The following is a 24,304-nucleotide window of genomic DNA, read 5'->3' as shown; positions in this document are numbered from 1 at the left end:
GGCACTAAGAACAAGACCAAATCAGCTTAGTCGATCAGGCAAATTAATTTTGAAAACATCACCTTGGGAAGAAAAGGTTGCTAAATAAAGGAGAAAAATTATTCATACTTCTTTCTTTTTTTCTTTTTTAAATTCTACGTCGAAACCTCGGCGCCGATCCACTAGTAACCACGCCACGGATTTCGATGTATTTTCTCGTACTTGTATCTTTTTGACGTAGTAGAAGTCCATTAAAGCTATGTAGACCCAGTGTTACGCTCTTTTAGACTACAGTGCAGTCTTTCGTAACTGGTAAATACAGAACACCAGTGTAGACGCTGTAAAAATCTCTGACGTCACGTTCAACTAGTGCGGGAGCTTTAGGACGGCACCTGTCTTTCGGTCACCGCTTGCCTTTCAGCTTAGCGTCAATTCTGGTTTGTCAGGCCTCCTCTCATGGTGCAAGGGGCGGTTTTATTATCGCAGATGCGTACCTTACTCCTATGACTTAGCTTAATTAATATTCCTCTTTAGCGTCTTTTAAATCTCGTAGCGTTCAGCCGCGATTAGCATATGAACCCATTGGCAACATAAGGATTCAGTACAAGCTCCACTCACAAAACCGCGCTGCATCTGTCTCTAGCTCTCCGCCTCCACCTTAGAGGAAAAAAAAAAGGAAAAAAAAAAAAAAACTCGCGACAGGCGCCGATATCGAAAAAAAAAAAAGTTTATCCCATCATGACGTCGTGTAAACGAGCATAACTATGGCGCATCTCGAGTTGAACAGCGATATGTATTTGCCACTGCATTCTTTAGTTGTCAGCAATTTATATGTTTATACTTTGGTCACTCCGTAAAGCTGCTATTGTATTCTGAAAACCCCATTGTCCGCTGTCATTTGCACGAAGGTGACTGAGACAAACGCTCAAGGCTTAAGACGTAATACGGTGTAATTCCGCCACCACTTAAATATGGATGCGTCACGGGCGAATGCCTCCGAGTGTTGTGCTTGCACTTACACGCAGTCTGTTTCACTGGACCTCGACGTCCTTAGATATTTTTTAATTGGTAATTTTAAAACAAAAGCAGATACCTTAGCTCATTATAGCGGCCAAGTACATTAAGCTCCCTACTGCTTCCTTCCTTTCTTTCTTTTTATTTTCGTTTCGTTTCCGGAGGAAAAGTCCCCAATACAGGTTACAATATCAAACGGCCAATCTGCCAACCACAATCGCAAGTTGGGAACAATGTTTGCACTCGAATGACTCTAACTGAAGCACAAAGCGGCAGTTTGGCGATTTCCCAAAGGTGTGCAGAGCTGTTGACAGGAAGATGACATGGCATAAACACGCCTTAGCCAAGTGCACACGCGATGCCACTTGTCGAACTTGGAACCTCAGCTCTTGAAAGTTACACTGAGCCCGTCACATAGCCACAACTTTCGCGGTGCGTGTTCAGAAGAGGCCAGTAAGTCGCACCACCTGTCACGCCCATAAGAACCAATTCGGTGCGCGGTTCTCACGCGGGTAACCAACGACAGACCTCGCAGAACCGTGTTTAATATGTCGTATGTCACCAGCGGAATATGTTACACCACGCGCGAAAACCAAACAGGCGGCAGTGGTGCATGCGATTCGCTGCTCCTCCCCTCCCGATGCTAATCAAATAGCTACGAGGATTGCTAGAGGTCGCTCTGTTTAATTGAGTGCAGTAATGCGCAAGCATTGCGCCTGGAAAGGCGCCTCTCATAAATCACGACAAGTGCCGCAACGTTCGAATAACGTTGCATGCGTGGCTATATTCTCCGTGCTAACTCAGCTGGGTGACAACTTAAGACAACCAAACATAAAATCAGGCTTCAGGCTGAGATGTGATACTGTTCGAAAGTTCTTGTGTCGTTCTCGACTTACGCCTCGATCAGAACATAGCCTTCACCGCGCTGCACGGAAATTTTGAACCAAGGCGGGGATACGTATCGATATAAAAAGGACCTACTCCCAACCGCCCTCCTTTTGTCCGCGCCAGTCTCGTTCCTTTGTGAGCAAACGGCTTTTATCAGCCACTGCACTGTGGACACGCATGTTTGCCTTCTGATCAGATGCCTCGGGGTTTCATTGCTTACGACCAGCCTAGCACACACCCGTGCAGCTTCTTATACCGTATTCCTATGCCGGCGTTCTGGCCAATGGCGGAACATCACTTGTACCGAGAAAGAGTCGTTGCGTCAGTTGTTATTCCATCAACATTTCTGTAGCCTTTCCGAACCCAGCGTCAATTGAAGCGTTGCGTGATTACTGCGATAACAATTATATGGACACTCCGGGCGAATTTTCGTCGTCGTCGTCGGTGTCGCCGTGGTGTTTCGTGTAAAGTCCAAGTACGATAAGATCGTATCGCGCCGTATGCTGCGAGTGCTAGGGAAAGCATGCGATGGTAAGCCGAGAAGGATGGTGGCTTGATGCGCGGCCAAAATTGGAGGTCACGTGATAAAGCACTTTCAAGGTTGGGGGTGGGGGAGGTAGTGCGCGCGCGATACGGTAATCACAGCACGCTAGGGGTGAGGGAGGGGGGGACGTGAGTGCGCGTCTTCTCCTCTATAGCTTGGCCGTGCATAGCCCACACCCTATCTTCAAAGTAAACTCCAACGAGTGCAAAGATGAGCCTGCCGAGATGGCACAATGTGTGGTCTCTCCGCGTGCCTGTTGCTGGAAGTCGCGTAATGTCAAGTTTCGTAAACGCGTTGAAGGTACAGGCGGCAGAAACGTTCGCTCCCCCCTGTTGCACTCTTCATCACGCCAACGTTGTGACAGCGAGCGTTCGTGGTCATCGAGTGAAATCTGTTCATTTTGCTTGTGTGCGCGTGACACCGTACTTGCTAATTTCATTGATAAGCGAATGCTCACTACAAGTTATATGGCCGATAAAACTACTAACCTTACTGCATGCAGTTGTCTAATGCATTGCTATCGCTTGTGGGCAACCACCCCCACACGCTATCAGTGCTCCGCCTTTAGGGTGAAACTGCGAATTTTTTACCGCGAAGCTGTTTAGGCTATAGGCTTCCATGCATTTCTTTTTTTTTTTCTGCGTGAACAGAAATTATCATCTTCAGCAACGACTCGTACCTACCTACGCAAGCAAAAAATGCAATGGTATATATAGTACACGCAAATGTGTATAAATAAATGTGTGTGCGAACCTTTCGTCACGATGATCACCGATCAAGATAATAAATGTTTTCGTACCTTTGTTCAAAATTCTGTGTCATCTCTGTGTCGTGTGGCTTATACATAGGCTACATAAAGGCTACATACAGGCGTCGCTGGTCAAACACCTTCACAGAGTTGAATGGCTTATGATTTTTTTTCTCCTTTGTGGATTAGAATGAAACAGCTTGAGCGGGCCAGTAGCAACAGTTTTCCTAAATCTGCATCACATTGTGCAGCGACATTAGACAATACATTATAATGCAGAGGCGATTGCTCTAAAGTTGGCGCTCTAAATCGCGGAACATCGCCTACAGCTTATCAGGATATAAATGGAAAGCGGCCCACGCAGGCACGGGATTCCAGTTTGCAGTGTCCCTCAAAGCAAACTAGGACCCGACCAAATTACGCGTTAGCGCTATTATCATAGCTAACAGTTCTGTCCAGCTCCTTCCACGAAAGCGTGCTGTGTCTGCTCTTCATCCCTCCACGGTATACCCTTCTGCTCAAAGATAAAGTTCCCTTCCGACTTGCACAGGCACAGAGAGGAGACGCCGAAGAGGCAGCGCTAAAAAGCACAACGGTATAGTTGGTCGCGACGTACGCAAGAAAATCTACGTGAGCGGCGTTTGTCCTTGCGTTATCACCTTTTAAATGGCTGCGTAGTGCTTTACTCATGTTAAGTCTGCTACTAATATAGGAACGTACTAGGTATCTTAGAGCTTCATTTCTTTCGTGTGGTATGTCTTCTGAAAAACTTAATGCATTTAGAATTGATAAGAATACCGCTACAATTGGACTCATACAGGCAGTGCTTCTTGTGTACGAGGTGGATATGTCCCCCAAGTACGTACATATAAAGCGCTGTCGGCGATTATGAGCGTATATACGCTCTGTCAGCAAGCAGTCGTTGGAGCAGCGGTCACAGAGGAGCAGTGCGCTGGCTTGCATGTCCCTCTGCTTTCACACGTTGCCTTCACTTTGTTACATGTCTACGAATAAGCCTATGCATGTCGCGCCAACATTACCCTTGCTGTAGCAAAGTGTCTCACCTCGGGAACCATCTCGTGCGTATAGGTTGGCGCCGCGGCATACGGCGTTGGGGCCACCCGAGCGCCGACAGGACTCGAGCTGTTGTGCGGCGAGCTGGTCTTGGGCGCCGACGCCAGTCCGCCCCATTTGCAGCCGGGGTCTGCCGCCGACGCGCCAGACGGGTGCGGGGTCGGATGGGGCGGAGGCGGGGGAGGAGGGGGAGGCGGGGGCGCGCCCCACATGAGCACGCTCTGCCGCGTCATGTCTTCCTTGGGCGCTGGCACGGCAGCCGCCTTGGCTGGCCTGAGCAGACAGTCCGAGAGGCTGCCGAAGCCGAGCTGCCTGCTGTCGGGGAGCACGGCGCCGTAGGGATCGCAGCACGAGGCCTTGGGCGCTTGGACGCCGTTGTACTTGTCTAGCTGACAGGCGTACAGCTTGTCATCCTTCTGCTCCTGGTAGGGGGTATACCTGGACAATGACGTGTATAGACGGTTAGACTGCTCTTCTTCTTTCGTTAACGGCAGATGTCGGCAAGCAATAAGAGCTGAACTGCTTTGAAAGCACTCTTGGGAGAAATTGCGACGACATTTAGATGCTGCCGCACGGGTGGACGCGAGCCCGGCAGACAGTCTACCTATATGCAGCAGCTCCTAACTTGCGACTTCGCCTGCCACCTGGCATCTCCCGTCGCGAAACAACTTTACTGCGTCTAATGCGGCTGGTCATCGCATTTATACCAATGCCTATTCCTTCCTTATAGAGGTGGCCAAGAATGCAGCGTGTAAATTGTGCGGGTGCGATGAGACTCTATAAGAGCACCTTCTGTGTCACTTCCCATCCTTTGACACTCAACGACGTACTCTGCTCTCAACCTGTTAGATAACAAAGCGCTCTCCGAAGAAAAGCTCTCTGGACCATGGCCTATGCATTCTTGCAGGCAAAAGGCCACACTAGCACTTCTGCACTTTGTGAAAGATACTGGACTGTAGGAACGCTTGTGGCAGCGGATATTCCTCTGCGACTGACTCCGTGAATGCCTGACTCTATTATTTTTTCTCTGCTTACCTATTCCACTTTCTCCCTCCCCAAGTGTAGGGTAGCCTATCGGGCACGTCCTTATTAATTAACCACCCTTTCTCTCTTCGTTTCTCTCTCCAAATGTCCTAGTTCGCCCGCTATATACAGAGCGCCATAAACGTACGCCGCGTTGCCTAAGTAACGTTGGCCTAGCGAGGATTAACAAATAATTATCTTGTATAACGCATTGTACTGCGGTCAATTTGCAAACAAAATACTATAGTGCTGAGCTTATGATTGCATTAAATAAAGTTCCAAGCTCTCGCCGCAACTCTTGCGCTTTCGAGAGCATGCTCACAACGGTCCGGCGTGCATTAAGAACGTGCTCGTAGAAATGGAGTTTATAATAGCCAACTGCTCAAGCAAATTAAACTTTCTCTTCGACGCAAGCCGAATCGGAGGTGAATACTTGCCTGGTGGCGGGGTCGAGGAAGCCGTTGCCGTACTGCGGGTACTCGGGCGCGTAGTATCCGCTCAGGTGCCGGTAGTGGAGGAAGTTCTCGGGCGCCAGGAACCTCGAGTTGTCCAGGAACAGGTTCTGGGCCACGCCGTAGCCCGGCGGAAGCCCGCTGTCGCCCGCCGCGGCCGCCGCAGCTGCCGCGGCAGCGTACGGTGCTGCCGCCGCGGTCGCGTACATGTTGCCGTAGTCCTCGATGCTGTATGCCGTCGGCGGTGGTGGCGGCGTGGGGCCTTTGCTAGCCGAGGATCCCTTGCTCCGCTTCCCGCGGCTGAGAAGGTCGCGTATCTGCGACTTGTAGCGTCGATTTCGCTGGCAGCGCAGGATGAAGTCGTTCTCCGACATAGGCGCCCCGCCGACTTCACCGGCGGCGCTTGCGTTGCAGTTGGTCCCGCTGCTTGCGCCACCGCCTCCGACGCTGCTGCTCCCTGCGCTGTTCCGTTCGCTGCTCGTCGAAGAACAGCTACTGGACGTCGTCAGGCCGGCGTCCAGGTAGGTGACCTTGAAGTCCATCGTCCGTTTGCCAAGCAAGTCCCGACCTTCTTCTTCCCTGGAGAGGCAAAGCGGGACGCTGTGGTTAGACGTGAAGGATTATGCAGTATTTTGGTAAGTGTCGCCCTTACGCAGTCTGGCAAACCAATGCACCTAATTGCATAGCTGAAATATTCTCGCTACGAGACATATAATCACGAAAAGTGAAGAGCCCTCACATGAGTGGCCTATGCGTGCACAAAATGAAGTCCGGCTTGGAGTTTTTGTAGACCAGCCTCGCGCTGGTCTGCAGCCATTGCCACTTGCCGTCCTTTGTGGCGAGCCGGTAAGCGATCAGCCCCGATGCACCCGTCTTCAGCACTGCAACGATGAAACATTACGCCACGTTTGAGCCGACGTGCATGTGAGGATACACAGATAGATCTTACAACATAAAACGCGTCAGTAAGAGGCTATAAAATAAGCGAGTAAGCATGTTTTCTTTTACAAGCGAGGTAGCTTTACGTCATGTAGACCGATGTTTGGCCGGTGCAATGCTATATTCAAAAGCCTATACGATTTTGAAAATAGCCTTTCGGGCTTATTTCAGTAATAACAGCAAAAAAAGGTGCTATTTAAGCGTTTAAGAACGCTGCTCTTTGCATGACAAAAGGTGCCCTATGGTAGAGGCATCTCTCCTGCAGCCGTGACCTCGAATTCCTCCCAGATTCGTGATTATAGCCCGCTGCCGTTGTAATCGAGTTTTCTAGTCCTGGTAACCTGAGAAAGGTGAGCCAACTCACGCATCGTACATGCGCGCAATGGACTCAAACACGCACCACACCCCGGCAGAATTATCTGCATTTCATTAAAGAACTTTCTCTCTCTCTCTCTCTTTTCCACTTTTCAAACCCGCACGCTTGTGCAGAATCTTGTTGCGCCGAGTCGCCCTTAGAGGCGCCAAAGGAACTTTCGAAACTCACAACGCGCAGGCGATGACCCCAGCCACGAGGTAGGTGCTCGCGAGAGCGTCACGTCGATATACGTAAGGGTATAGGAGATCAGTGGACCATTTGTTAGCTGAAGAAATGACGGCACAATGCAGGCGTTGTCGTAAACAGAAACTTACTTTATTAATGGCAACAGTTTCGAGAGTACAACTTTTCTCGTCAGGACTTTTCCCATATATATATGTATATACACGGTATTTCATCTAATTTCAGTCAGTTTTAAGATATGTCGATGCACTCTATAAGACAACGCGAGCAAATGCATGTTGCTGACTTTTGTATGTAGTGTGTCACGCTATTTTTTGTATTTTGCTTAATTAGGTAATTAGTCAATATTAATTAATCAACTTCTGAAACAACAAAGTTAGGCAAAAATTCCGATTATAAAGTTGTAGAGCGCTTTGCAGAACGTCCGATTAAGCATTTTCTAACTTCCTATCTATTAAAATAGTATTAGTGTTTTTCAGCCGTGATTGCAGTGCTCCCAAACTGTCCGCGTACAAACTAACATTGCATCTAGCAGGGCGCACCGTCGCTTAAAAGGCGACAGGGCAGTGATGAAGGCGTTGGCTGTGCGACTTACGCCAGCGATGTGCTTCCCTCGCGGCGGTTCATGATAGCGACAAGCAGATGCAGCGGCAGCACGTTGTGCATGGAACTCTTGGGAGCAGTGCAATAACGACGCGCAAGGGCATGTCACGCAGTGTTGTTGCTGTTGTTGTTGCTGTTGTTGTTGCTGTTGTTGTTGCTGTTGTTGTTGTTGTATTTTGCGGGCATCCGCAGTAAGCTGAAAAACAATAATACTTAATAGATATAAAGTTAGAAACTGTCTAATCGGACGTTGTGCAAACCGCTCTGCAACTTTCTAATTGGAATTTTTTTGCCAAGCTTCGTCGCTTCAAAAGCTGGTTACTTAATCTGGACTAATGATCTAATTAAGCAAAATACAAAAGATAGCGCGACGCACTACATGCAAGCGTCTTAGAGTGCATCGGCATACTTTTGAACTCTGGCTAAAGTTAGCTGAAACACCCTGTTATGATCTTGCGTAATTTCTCATTGCTGCAGGCAAACACCAGTGAATCCTGGCGACGCTTTCCAGACGCGCAATAGAAGCACTTCAGAAATAAGCAGGGCAGCCACAAATGAGTCCTCATGCAAAGCTCCGCCTCCAAAGAGTTCGTAAACAACGGATCCGTGTCTCGGCGCGCACTTGGACAATATTGCAAATGAAAAGTTACCCGGATCCATACGTTCAATTGCGTCCCGGTGCAAGTACACAACACTGCAACTGCGATTTCGCTGTTCACCACCGAGAGCGAAAAAAAAAAAAAAAAGGAAAGATCTCGTCGCCGAATAGGCTCTCATTTATCCTTCGGCGTTTTACCGAGTTCCCCTATTTTAAGAAAGCCCAATCTACCCTTCCATTGTCTTCTGTCTTTCTTTTCTTTTCCCTCTCCTTTCTTCCAAACAAACCCTTCTCTATGCTGTCATCATCGCCAACTGACGGCATGTCATCGTTTTCCCCCCGCATTCGGCATTTGTGTTTAAATCCAAACGCATGCGTTCATCAGGCCGGTCTGACTGCTCATCAATAGCGCACGATTTATAAAGAACGTCTCAATTTCGTGCGCACGCGCGTACAGACATGCACGCGCGTCCTCCCAAACTCTGAAGTATAGGGAAAAAAGGCCGTCCCAGACTCGTCACTAAAGCGCCGAACGCGCGGCCTATCGCTCGATAGAGAGAAATGACGCTGCGGGCTCGATTTCCTCTCGACGAATCCGGCGGCACTCTACGCGCCGCTGTTGTGCCGCAAGCACTCGTGAAATCAAACGGAGAAACACCGGCTCGTGGGGAGTAAGGGAAGGGGGGGAGTTGATGACGGAAGGAGAGAGTTGTGGGTGGCATAAGCGCGGCAAACTCTGCTTTGCGCGCTTTCTTTTAGAAATCAGCGCTATATACGACGACAACACGGCGGCGGAAGCGTATATTCGCTTTCCGCTTTTGTTCTTTCTTCGCTCGCGAAGAGTGAGACGGACGGCGAGTTGTGTGGGCGCGCGTAGCAAATAGTGGGCCCTGGAAAGGGGAGAAGTGAAAAGAAAAGAAAAAAAAAAAAACGGTGGAGGCGCATTTGTTGGCGGATTGGGAAAAACGAAACGCTCGCGACGGCGTACGTATCCGCGCGAAAGCGATATGCCGTGCACTTCTATGTACACGCTGAAACCGCGAAATGCGAATGGGGAAAAGAAAATAAGTAAAAAAAAAACGAAAACGCAAGCGCGAGCGGCGGCTCTTATGACGCCGAACAATGAGAAAAGCGAGAGGTGAAAAGCGAAGCGCGCGTGAGGAGTGCTTTAAGAATCGATTCAGCAGGATTCGAATGAAAAGCTGTGTTGTTCTGCTACCGCCGCCAGCCACCGTGCAATCGAAGCTCGGTGATGCGGTTTATCGAAGGGAAAACGAAACAAAGAAAGCTTCGTTTCTGGCCTGAATGAAGAGGCCTCCGGCCGCTGCCGATTTGTTGTACGCGTGATTATGCAAAGCCGCGTTTGCGAGCGCGCGGAAGCATTCTTTTTTTTTTTTTTTTTTTTTTGCGGGGAGCTCGCGTTTCTCTTCGGAAAGGAAGCCGCAATTTGAGAAGGCAGAAATAAAAGCACTCGCAATTCGTGCGCTGGTTACAATGCCGCGGAGGTCTTTGGCCGATTTCGGATGCACGCGATGTCACGCTTTGAAACGTATACGGAAGGAACGTTGGTGATGACGACGTCGTTTCGGTTGAAACCACGCGTTTGTGAGCTGCGGAGAAGCCGCCCAGGTATAGTGGGGCGACGGTATACTGGGATCGCTGTTCGCAAAATAAATAATTTAGAGAAAACTGCAATAGCTGAGGGAGAAACTGTGGCTTTAAGCCGCGTACGGGTCTCGACACTATGCTTATGAATAGAGCAAAGTTCGCCAGCTTTATACAGGTATACACAGGTTTGCATTACCCTCTTTGATTCTCTCCCGTTTTGTAATACTATATTTACGGCAGCTGACCTTAGCTTTTAAATTGATATCTTGACCCAGCTCGTAGTGCAAAGCTTTGAAGTTGTCACTGTTGTTCGCGCTCGTTTAGGCTCAATATTAAATAAGAATTCAGCATAAAAATGTACTGGCATGTTACTATAGCCAACGACGAGCACGATAGAAATCTTTTACCGACGCAGTTTCAGAAATGGAAATGAGGGCGCAGGATCTAGCGTGCCACGTTTTGGGGCAACAAGCGCACCGTGCCGCGTGTCTTGAACCGCCCTTCACATCTTCAACTGACGCACATTAGACAACAAACGCCTAATGACCACGGCACTTAGGAGAAAAAAAAAACCTCTTCTAGCGCGGTCGTGCAACATGAACTTCTCTTAGTGCATTACACACGTTAACCGGCATGTGTAGGCTTTACCACTTCGTTTCACCTTTCATGCCTATGCTGCGAATAATTTTTTTCTTTTCGCGGCACCTGTGGTCCTCAGACTTTCACACGTGACTCAAGCAGAAAGAATGAAGCCTGCTTGTGTTTCTCAATTTCCTTTATTGAATAAAATTTTCCTGCACCGTTATACCGGGACACGAGAAAATGAATTTAAATTCGGACGTCACGTTTTACTTATTTATTTGTTTATTTATTTATTTATTTATTTATTTAACATACCCTAAAGCGCCAAGGCATTACAGAGGGGAGTGGGGTACATGAGTAAAACAATAACAACGATTATAACAAATTTATATATAGCAAGCGACATGTGCGGTGGACGTGATAATTAAAAAATCAAATGACAACAATACCATGAAATTCAAATTATATAAACCCAGACACATATGAACTGGACAAAAGGAAAATGCGAAAATACGATATTGACGTATCTAAGGCTGAAGTTCCGACGTGAAACTCAAAAAGGGACGTTTGCTTTCAACTTCATTTTCAGCACAAGCAGTCAACCATTTCCCGCCACATTAATTAATATGGAGCTTTTGGAGGACACGTTGCGAGTCTGTAAAGTGACTTGTGCGCTGTTTCACAATATATTCGTGCCGTGCATAAAGCGGAAACTATTGGTCGCGTCAGCCAGTCAGCTATAGAGAACCGAAAGGAAGGCTCCTCCGTTGTCTTCCTCTGAAAGTCCACTACGCGCCGCATCCAGAATGAAAGCTTCACAGTAAGCTTCACGTGTAAGGCGGACAAGCCCTCCTTTTCAGGCCATGCAGCTAGTTGTCGTTATTGATTGGCTGACAGGAGCCCCATACCCTTCACAATACGGCAAGGAATTCGTGAGACGGCGTATATTGTTGCTGTTTGCTGTCCTTTTAACACATTATAGCTTATTTCAGTATCAAAAAGCGCCGACACTAAGGCTACTGATCCCCGTATACGCTCTTCAGCACAGTACACACGACGTCAAGGCGTGCGTGGTATTGTAAGTATACGTATGATGTGGATGTATGCATACATCCACGCCATGACACCAGACTAGGCTAGTGGTCGTGACCTAAATAAATAATAGCACTGTAACAGGCACTGTTGCGTTTCGCCTGCGACACGTGGTTTTGCCGGCGCGACTGCGGCGGGGCGGCAGACATTTTGGCCCGATCGTCGTCGCCGCAACGCTCATCGGCAGGTGTTTCCAGGCGCGACTGCGGCGATGCGACCGCAAAGGATCACCCTCTCATTCCAGTCATTGTGCCCGAACCAGGCGATGCGAAAGCAGGGATCATCCTCTCATTACAGTCATTGTGCCCGACCGGCAGCGCTACGACAGGGTGCTACGAGATCGTGCTCGACATGGTGCTACGGCAGCGCTACGACAGGGTGCTACGAGATCGTGCTCGACATGGTGCTACGGCAGCGCTACGACAGTGTGCGTCACCATTAGCCCATTGTACATTCACGTGCTCGTCTTTTGAGGGGTTCCTTCTTGCCCTCAACTGCGAGAGTATAAAAACAGCTGCCCCCGGACGCCAAAAGGAGGGCTCCGATTTCTTCTGTTGAGTAAAGTGCTCTCCCGTCTCTCTACTTCGGTCAACCTGACCGCCAACTCTTTGCGATGTTAAAATAAACAAGTTGTTTTGTTGTTACCAGTCGACTCATGCTTTGCCGGGACCTTCGGATGCTTCCAGTTGTACCCCAGGCCGCCAGGCCAACGCTACCCTTGGGGCTTGCGACCCAGGTACAACCACGGGCGTCAGCGCCGAGTTCCCAACAGATCGTACCAGCGGTGCGATCCAAACATCTGGTTGGCAGCGGTGAGATCGCCTCCGACTTCAAACAACTGTCTGCCAGCGGTGAGATCGCGACAACGGAGGCCAGCAGCGAAGAGATGCAGTTGACTGTATGCTGAGCAGCTCATCGACGATCCGGGAGCAGTGCAACGAGCCCTGTGTGATGACTGGTTGCCTGCAGCGGAACGACTGCGCTGGACTCTTGGCTGCGAGGTTTGGTGAGTGCGGGACTTTCTTCTTCTGAGCTTTGCCAGGCTTTTTGTTAGTGTCAGAAACAGAGCTGGTAATTGTGGTTGTCGTTGCTGCCGGGTTAGTTTGCGGCAAGACAATAGTAAGCAGTAGAGAAAGCAGCATTCAGAGCAGCCATGGATTTGAAGTCGTTGCGCAAACCGAAATTGTTGGAGCTTGCAAGAGAGTTGGGTCTGGATGTCTCAGACAAACTCAGAAAACCAGAACTGCTAAAGGCTATTCTTGAGTTAGAGGCTGAGGATGACGAGCTGTCGGAATGCCTTGAGACTATTGAAGAGAGGGAGACTGCAAAAGAAAAAGAAGAGCGTGAACGTAAAGAACAGAAAGAGCGAGAGCAACAAGAGCGTGACCGTCAACACGCTTTGGAAATGAAGCGTCTTGAGGTAGAGATGGAACGCGCTCGTAATGGAAGTCAGGCACACGGTGCAGGAGAACGAGTATTGTTCAAAATGACTGACCTGATGCGGCCGTTTAAGCTTGGAGAGGACATTGGTTTGTTCCTGGTTAACTTTGAGCGAACGTGCGAGAAGCAGGGGTTCTCTCGGGAAACGTGGCCACAGCGCTTGCTCACTTTGTTACCCGGCGAGGCGGCCGACGTAGTCGCTCGCTTGGATAGAGAGGAAGCAGAGGATTTCGACAAAGTAAAATCGAGTCTGCTAAAAAAGTACCGGCTGTCTGCGGAGGCGTTCCGTCGGAAGTTTCGGGAAAATGAGAAAGGCAAAAGTGAGTCATATACAGAGTTTGCGTATAGGCTTATGTCGAACATGCAGGAGTGGCTCAAAGAAGAGAAAGCGTTTGGTGACCACGATAAAGTTCTGCAGTGCTTCGGGCTAGAACAGTTTTATAGTCGGTTACCGGAGAACGTGCGATACTGGGTCTTGGATAGGCCAGACGTTTGTACGGTGGCTAAAGCCGCTGAGCTAGCCGAGGAGTTTGTGACGCGTCGGGCTCGCGGAGCTAAGGACGGTCAAAAGGGTGAATTTGGCTCGAAGTTTGAGAGGCCGAAGTTCACACCCATGAGAGCAAAGGGGAACACGCGTAGTGCGGATGCGAGTGGAAGCAGTGCGACCGAACCTAAGGAGACGGCAGCAGCCGAAGCCGAACGCAGAAAGCGGTTCGAGATGAGGCAAGCGCGCGTTTGTTATACGTGCCAGAAGCCGGGTCACTTTTCGGCGCAGTGTCCGGAAACAACACCAAAAGTTGTGTTTTTTTCAATAGGCAGCACTGACGAGAACATGAAGCTTCTCGAGCCTTACATGCGAGACCTCCTCGTGAACGGGAAAGAGTGCCGAGTGCTTCGCGATTCCGCAGCTACGATGGATGTAGTTCACCCGTCTTACGTAGAACCCCATATGTTCACGGGCGAGTGCGCATGGATCAAGCAAGCCGTGGAAGCTCATAGCGTGTGTCTGCCGGTAGCAAAAGTGCTTATTGAAGGACCTTTCGGAGCGCTTGAGACGGAGGCGGCAGTGTCATCTATGCTGCCCCCCCAGTACCCGTACCTATTTTCAAACAGGTCCGATCACCTCCTGCGCGAGAAGGGGCTTTTGTTTGGTGAAGCTAGTGTTCAGGCTTTAACCAGATCGAAGGTTCGGGAGCTCGCTGCAAAGGCGGTAGTTGCGGGGCCGACGTTATCAAACAACGAAAAAGGGTCAGAGGCGCAGCAAGCTGATATTCCGAGCACGCCCGAACTGAATAAACTTGAGTCTGTAACGTTAAAGGCGCCAGATACTGGAGAGGAAACGCCCGACGCGGGAAAGTTAGAAGAGCTATCTACTGATTTGCTCATCGCGCCTACGTCAGACGGACTTGATAGGTTGCTAAAAGTCAGCCGGTCGGCTTTGATAGCCGAGCAAAAAAAGGATGGCAGCCTGGAAAACGTGCGCTGCAATGTCAAAGAAGGTATCGCCAGGAAAACTGTGCGTTTTGTGGAAAAAGGTGGAGTCCTGTACCGGAAGTATCTAGACCGCCGAGGAGTGGAGTTCGATCAGCTGATCGTGCCTCAATGCTATCGTCAGGATCTGTTGCGCTTGTCACACGGGGGTTCGTGGTCCGGACACCTAGGAGTTAAGAAAACTAAGGACCGTCTCTTGCAAGAGTACTATTGGCCAGGGTGTTTTCGGGACGCAGACCACTTCGTGAGGTCATGTGACACCTGTCAGCGGGTGGGCAAACCAGGGGACAAATCGAGGGCGCCGTTGAAATTGGTACCTATCATAACGGAGCCTTTTAGACGGCTCGTTATTGATACTGTGGGACCTCTGCCGGTAACAGCCACGGGGTACAGACACATTTTGACTGTGATCTGCCCAGCGACAAAGTTCCCTGAAGCAGTGCCGCTTAAAGAACTCAGCTCAGTTGAGATAGTTAATGCACTACTGTCCATATTTGCGCGAGTTGGTTTTCCTGCGGAAATCCAATCAGATCAGGGCGCAGTGTTTACTAGCGCTTTGACGACAACTTTTCTCGAAAGGTGTGGGGTAAAGCTGCTACACAGCTCAGTGTACCACCCACAGTCGAATTCCGTTGAGAAGCTCCACTCCGTCATGAAGCGCGTGTTGAGAGCCTTGTGTTTTGAACATCAAACTGACTGGGAGCTGTGTCTGCCTGGGGTGATGTTTGCGTTAAGAACCGCGCCGCATGCAGCTACGGGGTTTTCGCCAGCTGAACTGGTGTACGGTCGCTCGCTTCGATCTCCGCTTCGCATGCTTCGAGAATCGTGGGAAGGTAGGGGCGACGACCCAGTCGTGGTGGAGTACGTACTTAAGCTCCTCGAACGCTTAAGAAGGGCACAGGAGTTGTCAGGTGAAGCAATGACAAAGGCCCAGCAGAGGGCCAAGGTTTATTATGATCGGACAGCCAGGGCCCGTCGTTTTGAGGTGGGCGATGAGGTCATGATATTGCGCACATCGCTAAACAACAAACTAGACGTGCAGTGGGAGGGCCCAGCACGAATTGTTCAGAAACTGTCGGACGTTAACTACGTGGTAAGTCTGCCAGGAAAGCGGAAAGCACAGCAAGTTTACCACTGTAATCTGCTCAAACCTTATAGACAAAGGGAAGCAGTGGTGTGCATGATGGTAAACGTTCCTGAAGAGCTTCCGGTCGAGCTTCCGGGACTAGGCTCAGTGACGAACAGGGAAGACACCGGTCAAGTCATTAGTGACCTTATCAGTAAAGCACCGCTGTCGCCCGAGCAGAAAACCGAACTACACCGGCTATTACAAGAGTTTCAAGGTCTGTTCTCTGAGAGGCCTGGTAGGACTTCTGTACTTACTCATGATATAGAACTTACCTCCCCAGAGCCAGTACGATCCAAGGCGTATCGGGTGTCACCCCGCCAGAGCGATATTATGGAGGCTGAGGTAAAGAAAATGCTACAGCTCGGTGTTATTGAGGCAGGTGAGAGTGATTATACCTCCCCTTTGATTTTAGTTGAGGTACCGGGCAAGGAACCTCGTCCTTGCGTCGACTACCGCAGGCTTAATTCCATCACTAAGGATCAAATTTATCCGATCCCTAACATCGAGGAGCGCCTTGAGAAAGTTAGTAGCGCTCAGTTTATTTCCACCCTAGATCTTGTCAGGGGTTATTGGCAGGTTCCACTTACAGAAGAGGCTAGTAGGTATGCGGCGTTCATTTCACCAATGGGAACATTCCGTCCTAAAGTGTTGAGTTTTGGTTTGAAGAACGCGCCATACTGTTTTTCAAGTCTCATGGATAAAGTGTTGCGGGGACAGCAAGAATTCGCTTTACCGTATCTAGACGACGTAGCGATATTCTCCGCATCCTGGTCTGAGCATATGACACACTTGCGGGCAGTGCTAACCCGCCTGCGCGAAGCGGGCTTGACAGTAAAGGCTCCTAAGTGCCAGTTAGCACAGGCCGAGGTTGTCTACCTCGGTCACGTGATTGGTCAGGGTCGTCGCCGCCCCTCTGAAATAAAAGTGGCCGCTGTGCGAGACTTTCCGCAACCGCGCACAAAGACCGATATTCGGTCGTTCTTGGGTGTCGCCGGCTACTATCAGAGGTACATCCCTAGGTACTCTGATATCGCGGCTCCCCTGACGGATGCTCTAAGAAAAACAGAGCCTCAAACAGTCGTCTGGGACGAGACAAAGGAAAGAGCTTTTAGCGCCCTAAAGAGTGCCCTAACAAACCAGCCTGTGCTACGATCGCCAGACTATACAAAAGGGTTCGTTGTTCAGTGCGATGCTAGTGAGCGAGGCATGGGCGTTGTACTGTGCCAACGGGAAAATGGAGAAGTAGAACACCCCGTCCTGTATGCTAGTCGTAAGCTGTCCAGTCGTGAGCAGGCGTATAGCGCCACCGAGAAAGAGTGTGCGTGTCTCGTGTGGGCCGTTCAGAAATTGTCATGCTATCTAGCCGGCTCGAGGTTTATCATTGAGACGGATCACTGCCCTCTCCAATGGCTGCAGACCATCTCTCCCAAAAATGGCCGCCTCCTGCGCTGGAGCCTCGCTTTACAACAATATTCCTTTGAGGTGCGTTACAAAAAGGGGAGTCTCAACGGTAACGCCGATGGCTTAAGTCGAAGCCCCTAACGTAGGAATCAGCCTCAAAATTGTTTGTTACTGATGTTTTTCTTCCTGAGGCAGGATTTTTTTTAACATATTGCTTTTGTTTAGTGTTTCAAAGTGATGATATGCTTTCTAGTGCAATTTTTCAATTTGTGGACGCGTTCTGAGTGATGCTAGACTACTGTAAGGAACTAGGCAGTGGTATAAAAAGGGGAAAGAGCCTGGCAGGGCTTAGTGAGGGTTGTGCCGTGCTTGCTGACTGAGCGGTTGAGTTTCAGCGTAGTTCTAACGCTTGCCGGGAACGAGAACAAAAATGTGAACTCTCCCGAAGTCACTTTGCAGTGTCCCGTGCGAACCTGAACGAGAGAACGAGGCCTTCTCTGTGCGCTGCGCTCAAGAAACGTCGAGGGACGCCCGACTTCGGTTATGAGCATCATCGAGCGACATCCCTCCGGACAGCGGATGCAGTCCCCTGTCCATCGGGATCTCCTTCCCCCGGCGGGGCGGTCTGTTGCGTTTCGCCTGCGACACGTGGTTTTGCCGGCGCGACTGCGGCGGGGCGGCAGACATTTTGGCCCGATCGTCGTCGCCGCAACGCTCATCGGCAGGTGTTTCCAGGCGCGACTGCGGCGATGCGACCGCAAAGGATCACCCTCTCATTCCAGTCATTGTGCCCGAACCAGGCGATGCGAAAGCAGGGATCATCCTCTCATTACAGTCATTGTGCCCGACCGGCAGCGCTACGACAGGGTGCTACGAGATCGTGCTCGACATGGTGCTACGGCAGCGCTACGACAGGGTGCTACGAGATCGTGCTCGACATGGTGCTACGGCAGCGCTACGACAGTGTGCGTCACCATTAGCCCATTGTACATTCACGTGCTCGTCTTTTGAGGGGTTCCTTCTTGCCCTCAACTGCGAGAGTATAAAAACAGCTGCCCCCGGACGCCAAAAGGAGGGCTCCGATTTCTTCTGTTGAGTAAAGTGCTCTCCCGTCTCTCTACTTCGGTCAACCTGACCGCCAACTCTTTGCGATGTTAAAATAAACAAGTTGCTTTGTTGTTACCAGTCGACTCATGCTTTGCCGGGACCTTCGGATGCTTCCAGTTGTACCCCAGGCCGCCAGGCCAACGCTACCCTTGGGGCTTGCGACCCAGGTACAACCACGGGCGTCAGCGCCGAGTTCCCAACAGATCGTACCAGCGGTGCGATCCAAACAGCACACACGTCCACAGTGCCGAAACACTGTGACGTCTGCGACGCCAACGGAGCACGCAAACTCGATATGTCAAGGCAAGAGTGCATAAACGTCTCCCACAGGCCTGCAGGTTTTCTTTCGCGGAAGTAATAAAGGCGTAAAGTGTAAGCACTCTAGAAGTACCCGCTTCCCCTCCTTTCGCTCAGGCTGCGGGCGCAAACCACGGTGTAAGAGATGTACTCTTACACCGTGCCATAATCAAAGCGTCGAGTGTAAAGAAAAAAAGAAAGAAGAAAGAGTGAAAATAAGGAAACGGGCACGGTATACTCACGTTCTTGATGCGCGCTGGCCACGTAGGCGAGATCGTCGAAGTGAACCAGGTCGTATCCGCCTTGGCTCATGAAGTCCGAGTCCGCGTAGCCGAGCAGCTGCTTGCCCCTGCGAGAATGGTTACGCGTGAGACGTTCTCCGAAAATCGCAAGCGTGGCCGTTGAGACGGTCGTACGATAAATGATCGCAAGGCGAAATGGCATTCCCTTCTAACTTGTGGCCACCTTTGTCCTAACTCCTTGTTATTACATTATTAAGTAGGTTCCCACATCCACTAAGCCACTTACTCGAAAAAAAAAAAAAGGAGAACAAGAAAGATAACGAACAGTTCGTCATAACGAATGCAGGCCGATCGTGACAGCTGAATGGAGTGACAGAGCACTGGTCAAAAGCAATCCTTAGGAAAACAAAACAAAGCAAAACAAATTTTGCAGTCCTTATTTAAAAACATATATATTGACAAATAGCTCCAGATCAGACGAGGGCTAAGGTGCGCACGTGAACGCTGATTACTCGTCTGGTTTAGTAATGTTTTGTCAAATATGAACATTCACCAGAGAGAGAGAGAAAAATTCTTGCCGAAATCTACCAAGTGTGCCATTTTTCCCTGCTTTTAGGTATTAAATTAAATTCTGGGGGATATTGCGTGCCAAAACTACGCTATCATCATGAGGCACGCCGTAGTAGGGACTGCGGATTAATTTTGGCCATGTGCGGTTCCTTAACGTGCGCCCAATGCACGGTACACGGGCGTTTTTGCATTTCGTCCTCCATCAATATGCCTCAGCCGGAATTAGTTCCCGCGACCTCGGGCTTAGCGGTGCAGCACCAAGGCAACCTTACGCGACTGCGGGGGATTTCTGCTTTTTTTTTGGTCAGCCAACTTCACGTTTTCGCACATGTACTGTACAACTTTCCTTGTAGTGTCATGCACTGATACTAAAACGCTTCTCTGAACATATCAGTATTGTCATTGTCAGGCGGTTTTAGTACACAGATCTTACGGAGTTGAAAAGGGTGATTCCGCGTCATTTTCACGAAATTGTGATCAATAAAAAAGATTTGGCGCCATTTGACTGCACACCGGAACGAAGTCTGTGGATACCGAATGGTAGAGCGCAATGGCAGTATAGTATGCATACCTTTGGTCCATGGAGACTAGCGCCAGATCGAGCTTGTGCTTGCTCTTGAACATGGACTCCTTCTGCGGCATCTCGAGCAAGGACGGAGGCCCGAACGGCGTGCACACGGCGAACAGCGCCAGCGGCGGCTCCTCGGTCTTGTGGTTCTGGCCCTGAAGGACGCGGATCTTGCCCTGGATGTCCAGCCGCTGCAGTTCGACGATGAAAGAAGATTGAGTTATACGGTCCGAGACGCACCATAGAGACACCCCCAAAGAGACGACTTGGTATAGACTCGTGCAAGGGCCGCACCCGTGTAAAGGCCGCACCCCTAACTTGGCAGCCCGAAATTTTGAAAGAAAGACCCATCGGAGAAGCAGTTGAACTCGGTGCTCCGATGCCGCGCACGCGCACTAGCGAATTTTCGCACGCTGAGTACTTCCGCGTGCCGCTACTAGATGGCGAGTGCTGCGCGTTGACCTCTGATGCAATGGTACACCCGGGGTGTGCAGCCGTCGCCGGCGGCGCCGGCACCATTCTGACCGAAAGGTTCGGTCCCGTGTAAGGGCCGCGCCTCGTCACAGTGCGGCCCTTACACGAGCCTATACGGTATATACAGCCACCGATACACCTAACGCTGACACTACATGTTTAGCTGGCTTTTCTTTTTCTTTGCGCGAAGACGCTGAATCTCGAAATTTCTGTTCGAATGGCGGTATACGACCTGTCTTACGAGCGAAGGACAGCTCGCACGTGTGAAACCAGCAAAATGTGTTTCCTGCGGCTTCTTAAGCGTAAGCGTTCCGAAATGCGGCCGCGGTAATCAGGGCTAAGTGCCGGAAGTGACGCATGCCTCGAGCCTTTTGAGGCAAGTTCCTTTGTGTCGGAGATAGCTAGGCGACCTTGAAACCACCCACCCACCTTTCCGTCATCCTTCTGGTTTCAGCCCTGGTTCACCTCCTCGCCTGTGATTTATCCTTGTCTCTCTAGTCAACTCTACATAAAAACGCCTCTTATCCTCTCTCTCTCTCTCTTTTTTTTTCTTCGTCACCATCGTTGTCATTATTATCATCGTCATCGGAGCAACTCTAAGGCCAGCGGTTCTTGCTGGGAAACTCATTCACTTCAAGACATGACCAGAATTCGACGAAACGTGAACCATGATTACGAGTCTTGCTGCTGCCGACACCGCTTACTTATTTTTTCATGTGTCTTGTCAGAAAATGAGTAAATGAAAGGAAGATTTAGTGGATACAGTAGCAGGACAAGTGCACAGGAATGCATGCATAACGGGACAAAACGGTGCCGAAACCGACGACGAGCGAACACAAGAAAGACGGGGGACAACAGAACGCAAAGCGCGATGCAACATAAAAAGAAGTCGCCTAAAGCAGGATACTCTTTCTCCCTTGCTTATTGAGATGACAAAGCGAAAAAAAAAGAGAGACGTTGGTAATGGAGGCATAAGAGCGCATATAACGCGCATACACAGCGGTAAGAAAGACTCTCTGCTCGGTGCGCACAGAGACAGGACAGATTTATCGATAAATCATTAACCGATGCACCTGGACGCTGAACTCCCTCTCTCTCTCTTTCTCTCTCTCTCCGTTTCCCCCGTGTTCATCTCTTACTTTTGTTTTCGTCCCTCCCGGACTTCCCGTACAAGGCGCATTCACAGGAGACGTGAACGTCCGGGACGCCCGTGCCTACACTGGTCTGGGCCTGACTATCTTGACGAAGACGACGATTCATGGTTCTTTATCGCTGATGGTTGCTAGGCAGTGTCAAGCTTTGCGAGTTCAGTGAATAAAGGGGAGACGAATAAAGCCTATAATAAAATAAATGTAAGTGAAGAAAGAGGTGGGAAATAGCACGAGAAATAAGCGTACGGTGCACTTAAAGGAAAGTGGCAATGTATACAACAGGCAAAGTGGCGTGCTCCAGACAACAACGGCAAGGCAATGACGATAACTGCGAAACGAAGATAGCGGCAACAACGAAGACAGTGACGACGAATTAAGAATACATAACGTTGGTGGTAGGTATCATAATCAAGATATATGGATAGATGGATGAGTAGATGGATGGGTGGATGGATGGATAGATGGATGGATGGATAGATCGATCGATCGATCGGGCACTCGGGTTTCGGTACGATAGAGGGAAAACTTCAGATCCACGTTATTTTTTTAGTTTCCTTTGATGATGACAGCATGAAACAAACGAACAAGAAGCGTTTCTAACGCTTTGCGGCTGAAGAAGCTGCCACTAAATGTCACTAACAGTGCTGCTACTGTGGTCCCACCTCTGGTCTTCCTGTATTCCGTTATACAGTACACTGCAATAAGTTTACGGACTAGGTAAACCTGTCTAGTATCTACTATTCAGCATTTCTTCCTTAGAGACGGGAAAAGCAGTCGCGTAGCTTGTCATTTTTAGCCTCGAAAGCAAGCAAAAGAACGACTAGGAGCGTGCCACTACTTGAACACCACAGTCACACACGTTCCTAACAGCAGAGGATGGCATGCGCAGTACAAGAACAACGCCTGCCCGCTTGAGCAGATATAACGCTTGCAAACGGGCGCTTCCAAGCGTTATAACAGCCCTTGCGAGGCATAGTAGCCGGAGGAAACAACGCAAACAAGAAAACAATAGCAACAATGGGGACCGACCGAGCGGCGAAAGCGAAAGTCTGCGCTGATGGCGATGGCGATCGGTAGAGTGCCATTTAGCGAGGTTTCCTACGCGTACCCCCGAGGTTGTGGCCTAGGTAGGAAGGTGCGCACGCTTATGAGGTCTCTCAATGGCTTTCTTATTTGCTTTACTTTTGTTCCTACCTCGAATGCTGTTGTTGCCTCTTTCTTTTTCGATGCTCTGCCACCGACTAGCACGTTCCGTTAAACGGGGCAACCCCCTGAGAGCGCCCCATTTGTTATTTCTTTTCCTATCGTTGCAGTTGCTGCGGGGCGCTGCCTTCGATGATGATCGCGCTGTTGCCTTTCGCAAGGCTAGTTTTTTGGGGGGCTGCTGCTCTTTATTCTATGTTGAAGCATAGGCTGCCTTTTGGTCTTTTTTACTTAAGTCATTTACTATTCTTTTGTTTTCCTTTAAACTGCCGACACTCATGAGGTCACAACGACTGGACTTGGGAACAGGGGAGGCTGTTCCCATCAAAGAAGCCTCTTAGAATTCACATTTTTGCGCAGAAACTAGCGCATTACAGCAGCGTTCTAATGCGCCGAAGATTGAGTGCACCTGAACACCTCTGTGTGTTTCGTTTCGTGTGACTAAGAAAAAGAAAGGATAGTGGAGTGGAGGGGCTTGCTTTATTGTTTTTTGTTTTCCGAGTTCGCTTTACTTTTTGATAAGTAAATCTGACAGTAAACGAAGTTGTTAAACAGTGGTTCACGTCAATGAAACTGTAGACAAGCACTTCAACCTACCGTGAACATTCCTTACTCCGTTCTATCTCTATAGCACAACGGAGTATAATAGCTGCGTTTCACAAGAATGCGACAAGTGGCACGACGAATCTCATTTCTAGCGCATCGCATCCATGTAAGCGGCGATGGTGCCCTTGGAAGTTGAATCGCATTGATGGACCACGAGACAGTAATCCGACACTGTGTAAGTCGTCTCACGCGGTGCATGCAAACGCTGGTGTATCACTTCGAGGAAGAGAGGGAAATTGAGACTGCGGCCGGCGTGCGATGTTCCCCTCCCCTTCCCAAGGCGCTGAGTCGTGCTCCCTAAAGGGCTGCAGAAAATAGCGCCTCTTCCTCTTCACAATCACACTCTCTCGCTCTTCACCGCTCATTCACTATACGCACTCGCTGGGATGAAGGAAGAAGCAATACAGGTAATTTTTTGCGTAATATTACCATGATGCGCTAAGACATGCATGTGATACGCGCTGTACTTTTGTGTTCATGTAAGCGCGGCTAATGAAAGGAAGAACGCGATACGGGCGCTTATGGTGTTGACACGGAAAGAAGGAAACTTGTTCGCTGCGGGTGCAAAGGTTGTAAGTTACTCACCAAGAAACCGGAGGTGTTGTCCAGCAGGCAACGAAAACGCACCGTGAAATTCCTATCCAGGTACTGCGCATTCTCTGGAAAAGGGCAAGCGAAATCGCAAACCAACAATGAAATGCCTTGCCAAGTTGTTCAATAGAAAAAGAAAGCATGAAAATAGAGGGCGATAACAAACCCGTGATTATTCTTGCTTTTTAGCATCTTTTTTTTGCAATTGTATTGCTCCATATAAAATTTGCTTTTATGTCTTCTCCTACCGCCCGACTCATAGCCTATAGATCCGTAGTGAGTGCGATAATTTAGGATCATCATTATCCCAACCATCTTCGTCATCGTCAAA

At 49.6% G+C, this 24,304-nt stretch overlaps 1 protein-coding gene across 1 annotated transcript in view; it reads right to left on the bottom strand.

Moving 5' to 3' along the window:
- The window catches only part of ss (aryl hydrocarbon receptor spineless), a 179,008-nt gene that overhangs the window by 3,688 nt on the left and 151,016 nt on the right, over window positions 1-24,304 (bottom strand). Inside the window, exons 6-11 of the mRNA XM_075697542.1 lie at window positions 23,968-24,041; window positions 19,952-20,139; window positions 18,811-18,917; window positions 6,462-6,603; window positions 5,708-6,301; window positions 4,238-4,685 (exon numbers count right to left, since the gene is read on the bottom strand). Coding sequence (XP_075553657.1) covers window positions 4,238-4,685; window positions 5,708-6,301; window positions 6,462-6,603; window positions 18,811-18,917; window positions 19,952-20,139; window positions 23,968-24,041 — 1,553 coding nt within the window. The remainder of the gene's footprint in view (window positions 1-4,237; window positions 4,686-5,707; window positions 6,302-6,461; window positions 6,604-18,810; window positions 18,918-19,951; window positions 20,140-23,967; window positions 24,042-24,304) is intronic.

This window comes from Dermacentor variabilis, chromosome 6, assembly GCF_050947875.1.
Source record: "Dermacentor variabilis isolate Ectoservices chromosome 6, ASM5094787v1, whole genome shotgun sequence".
Taxonomy (NCBI): domain Eukaryota; kingdom Metazoa; phylum Arthropoda; class Arachnida; order Ixodida; family Ixodidae; genus Dermacentor; species Dermacentor variabilis.
Note: the sequence above shows the minus strand (reverse complement) of the source record. Positions and strands in the feature narration are given on the sequence as shown.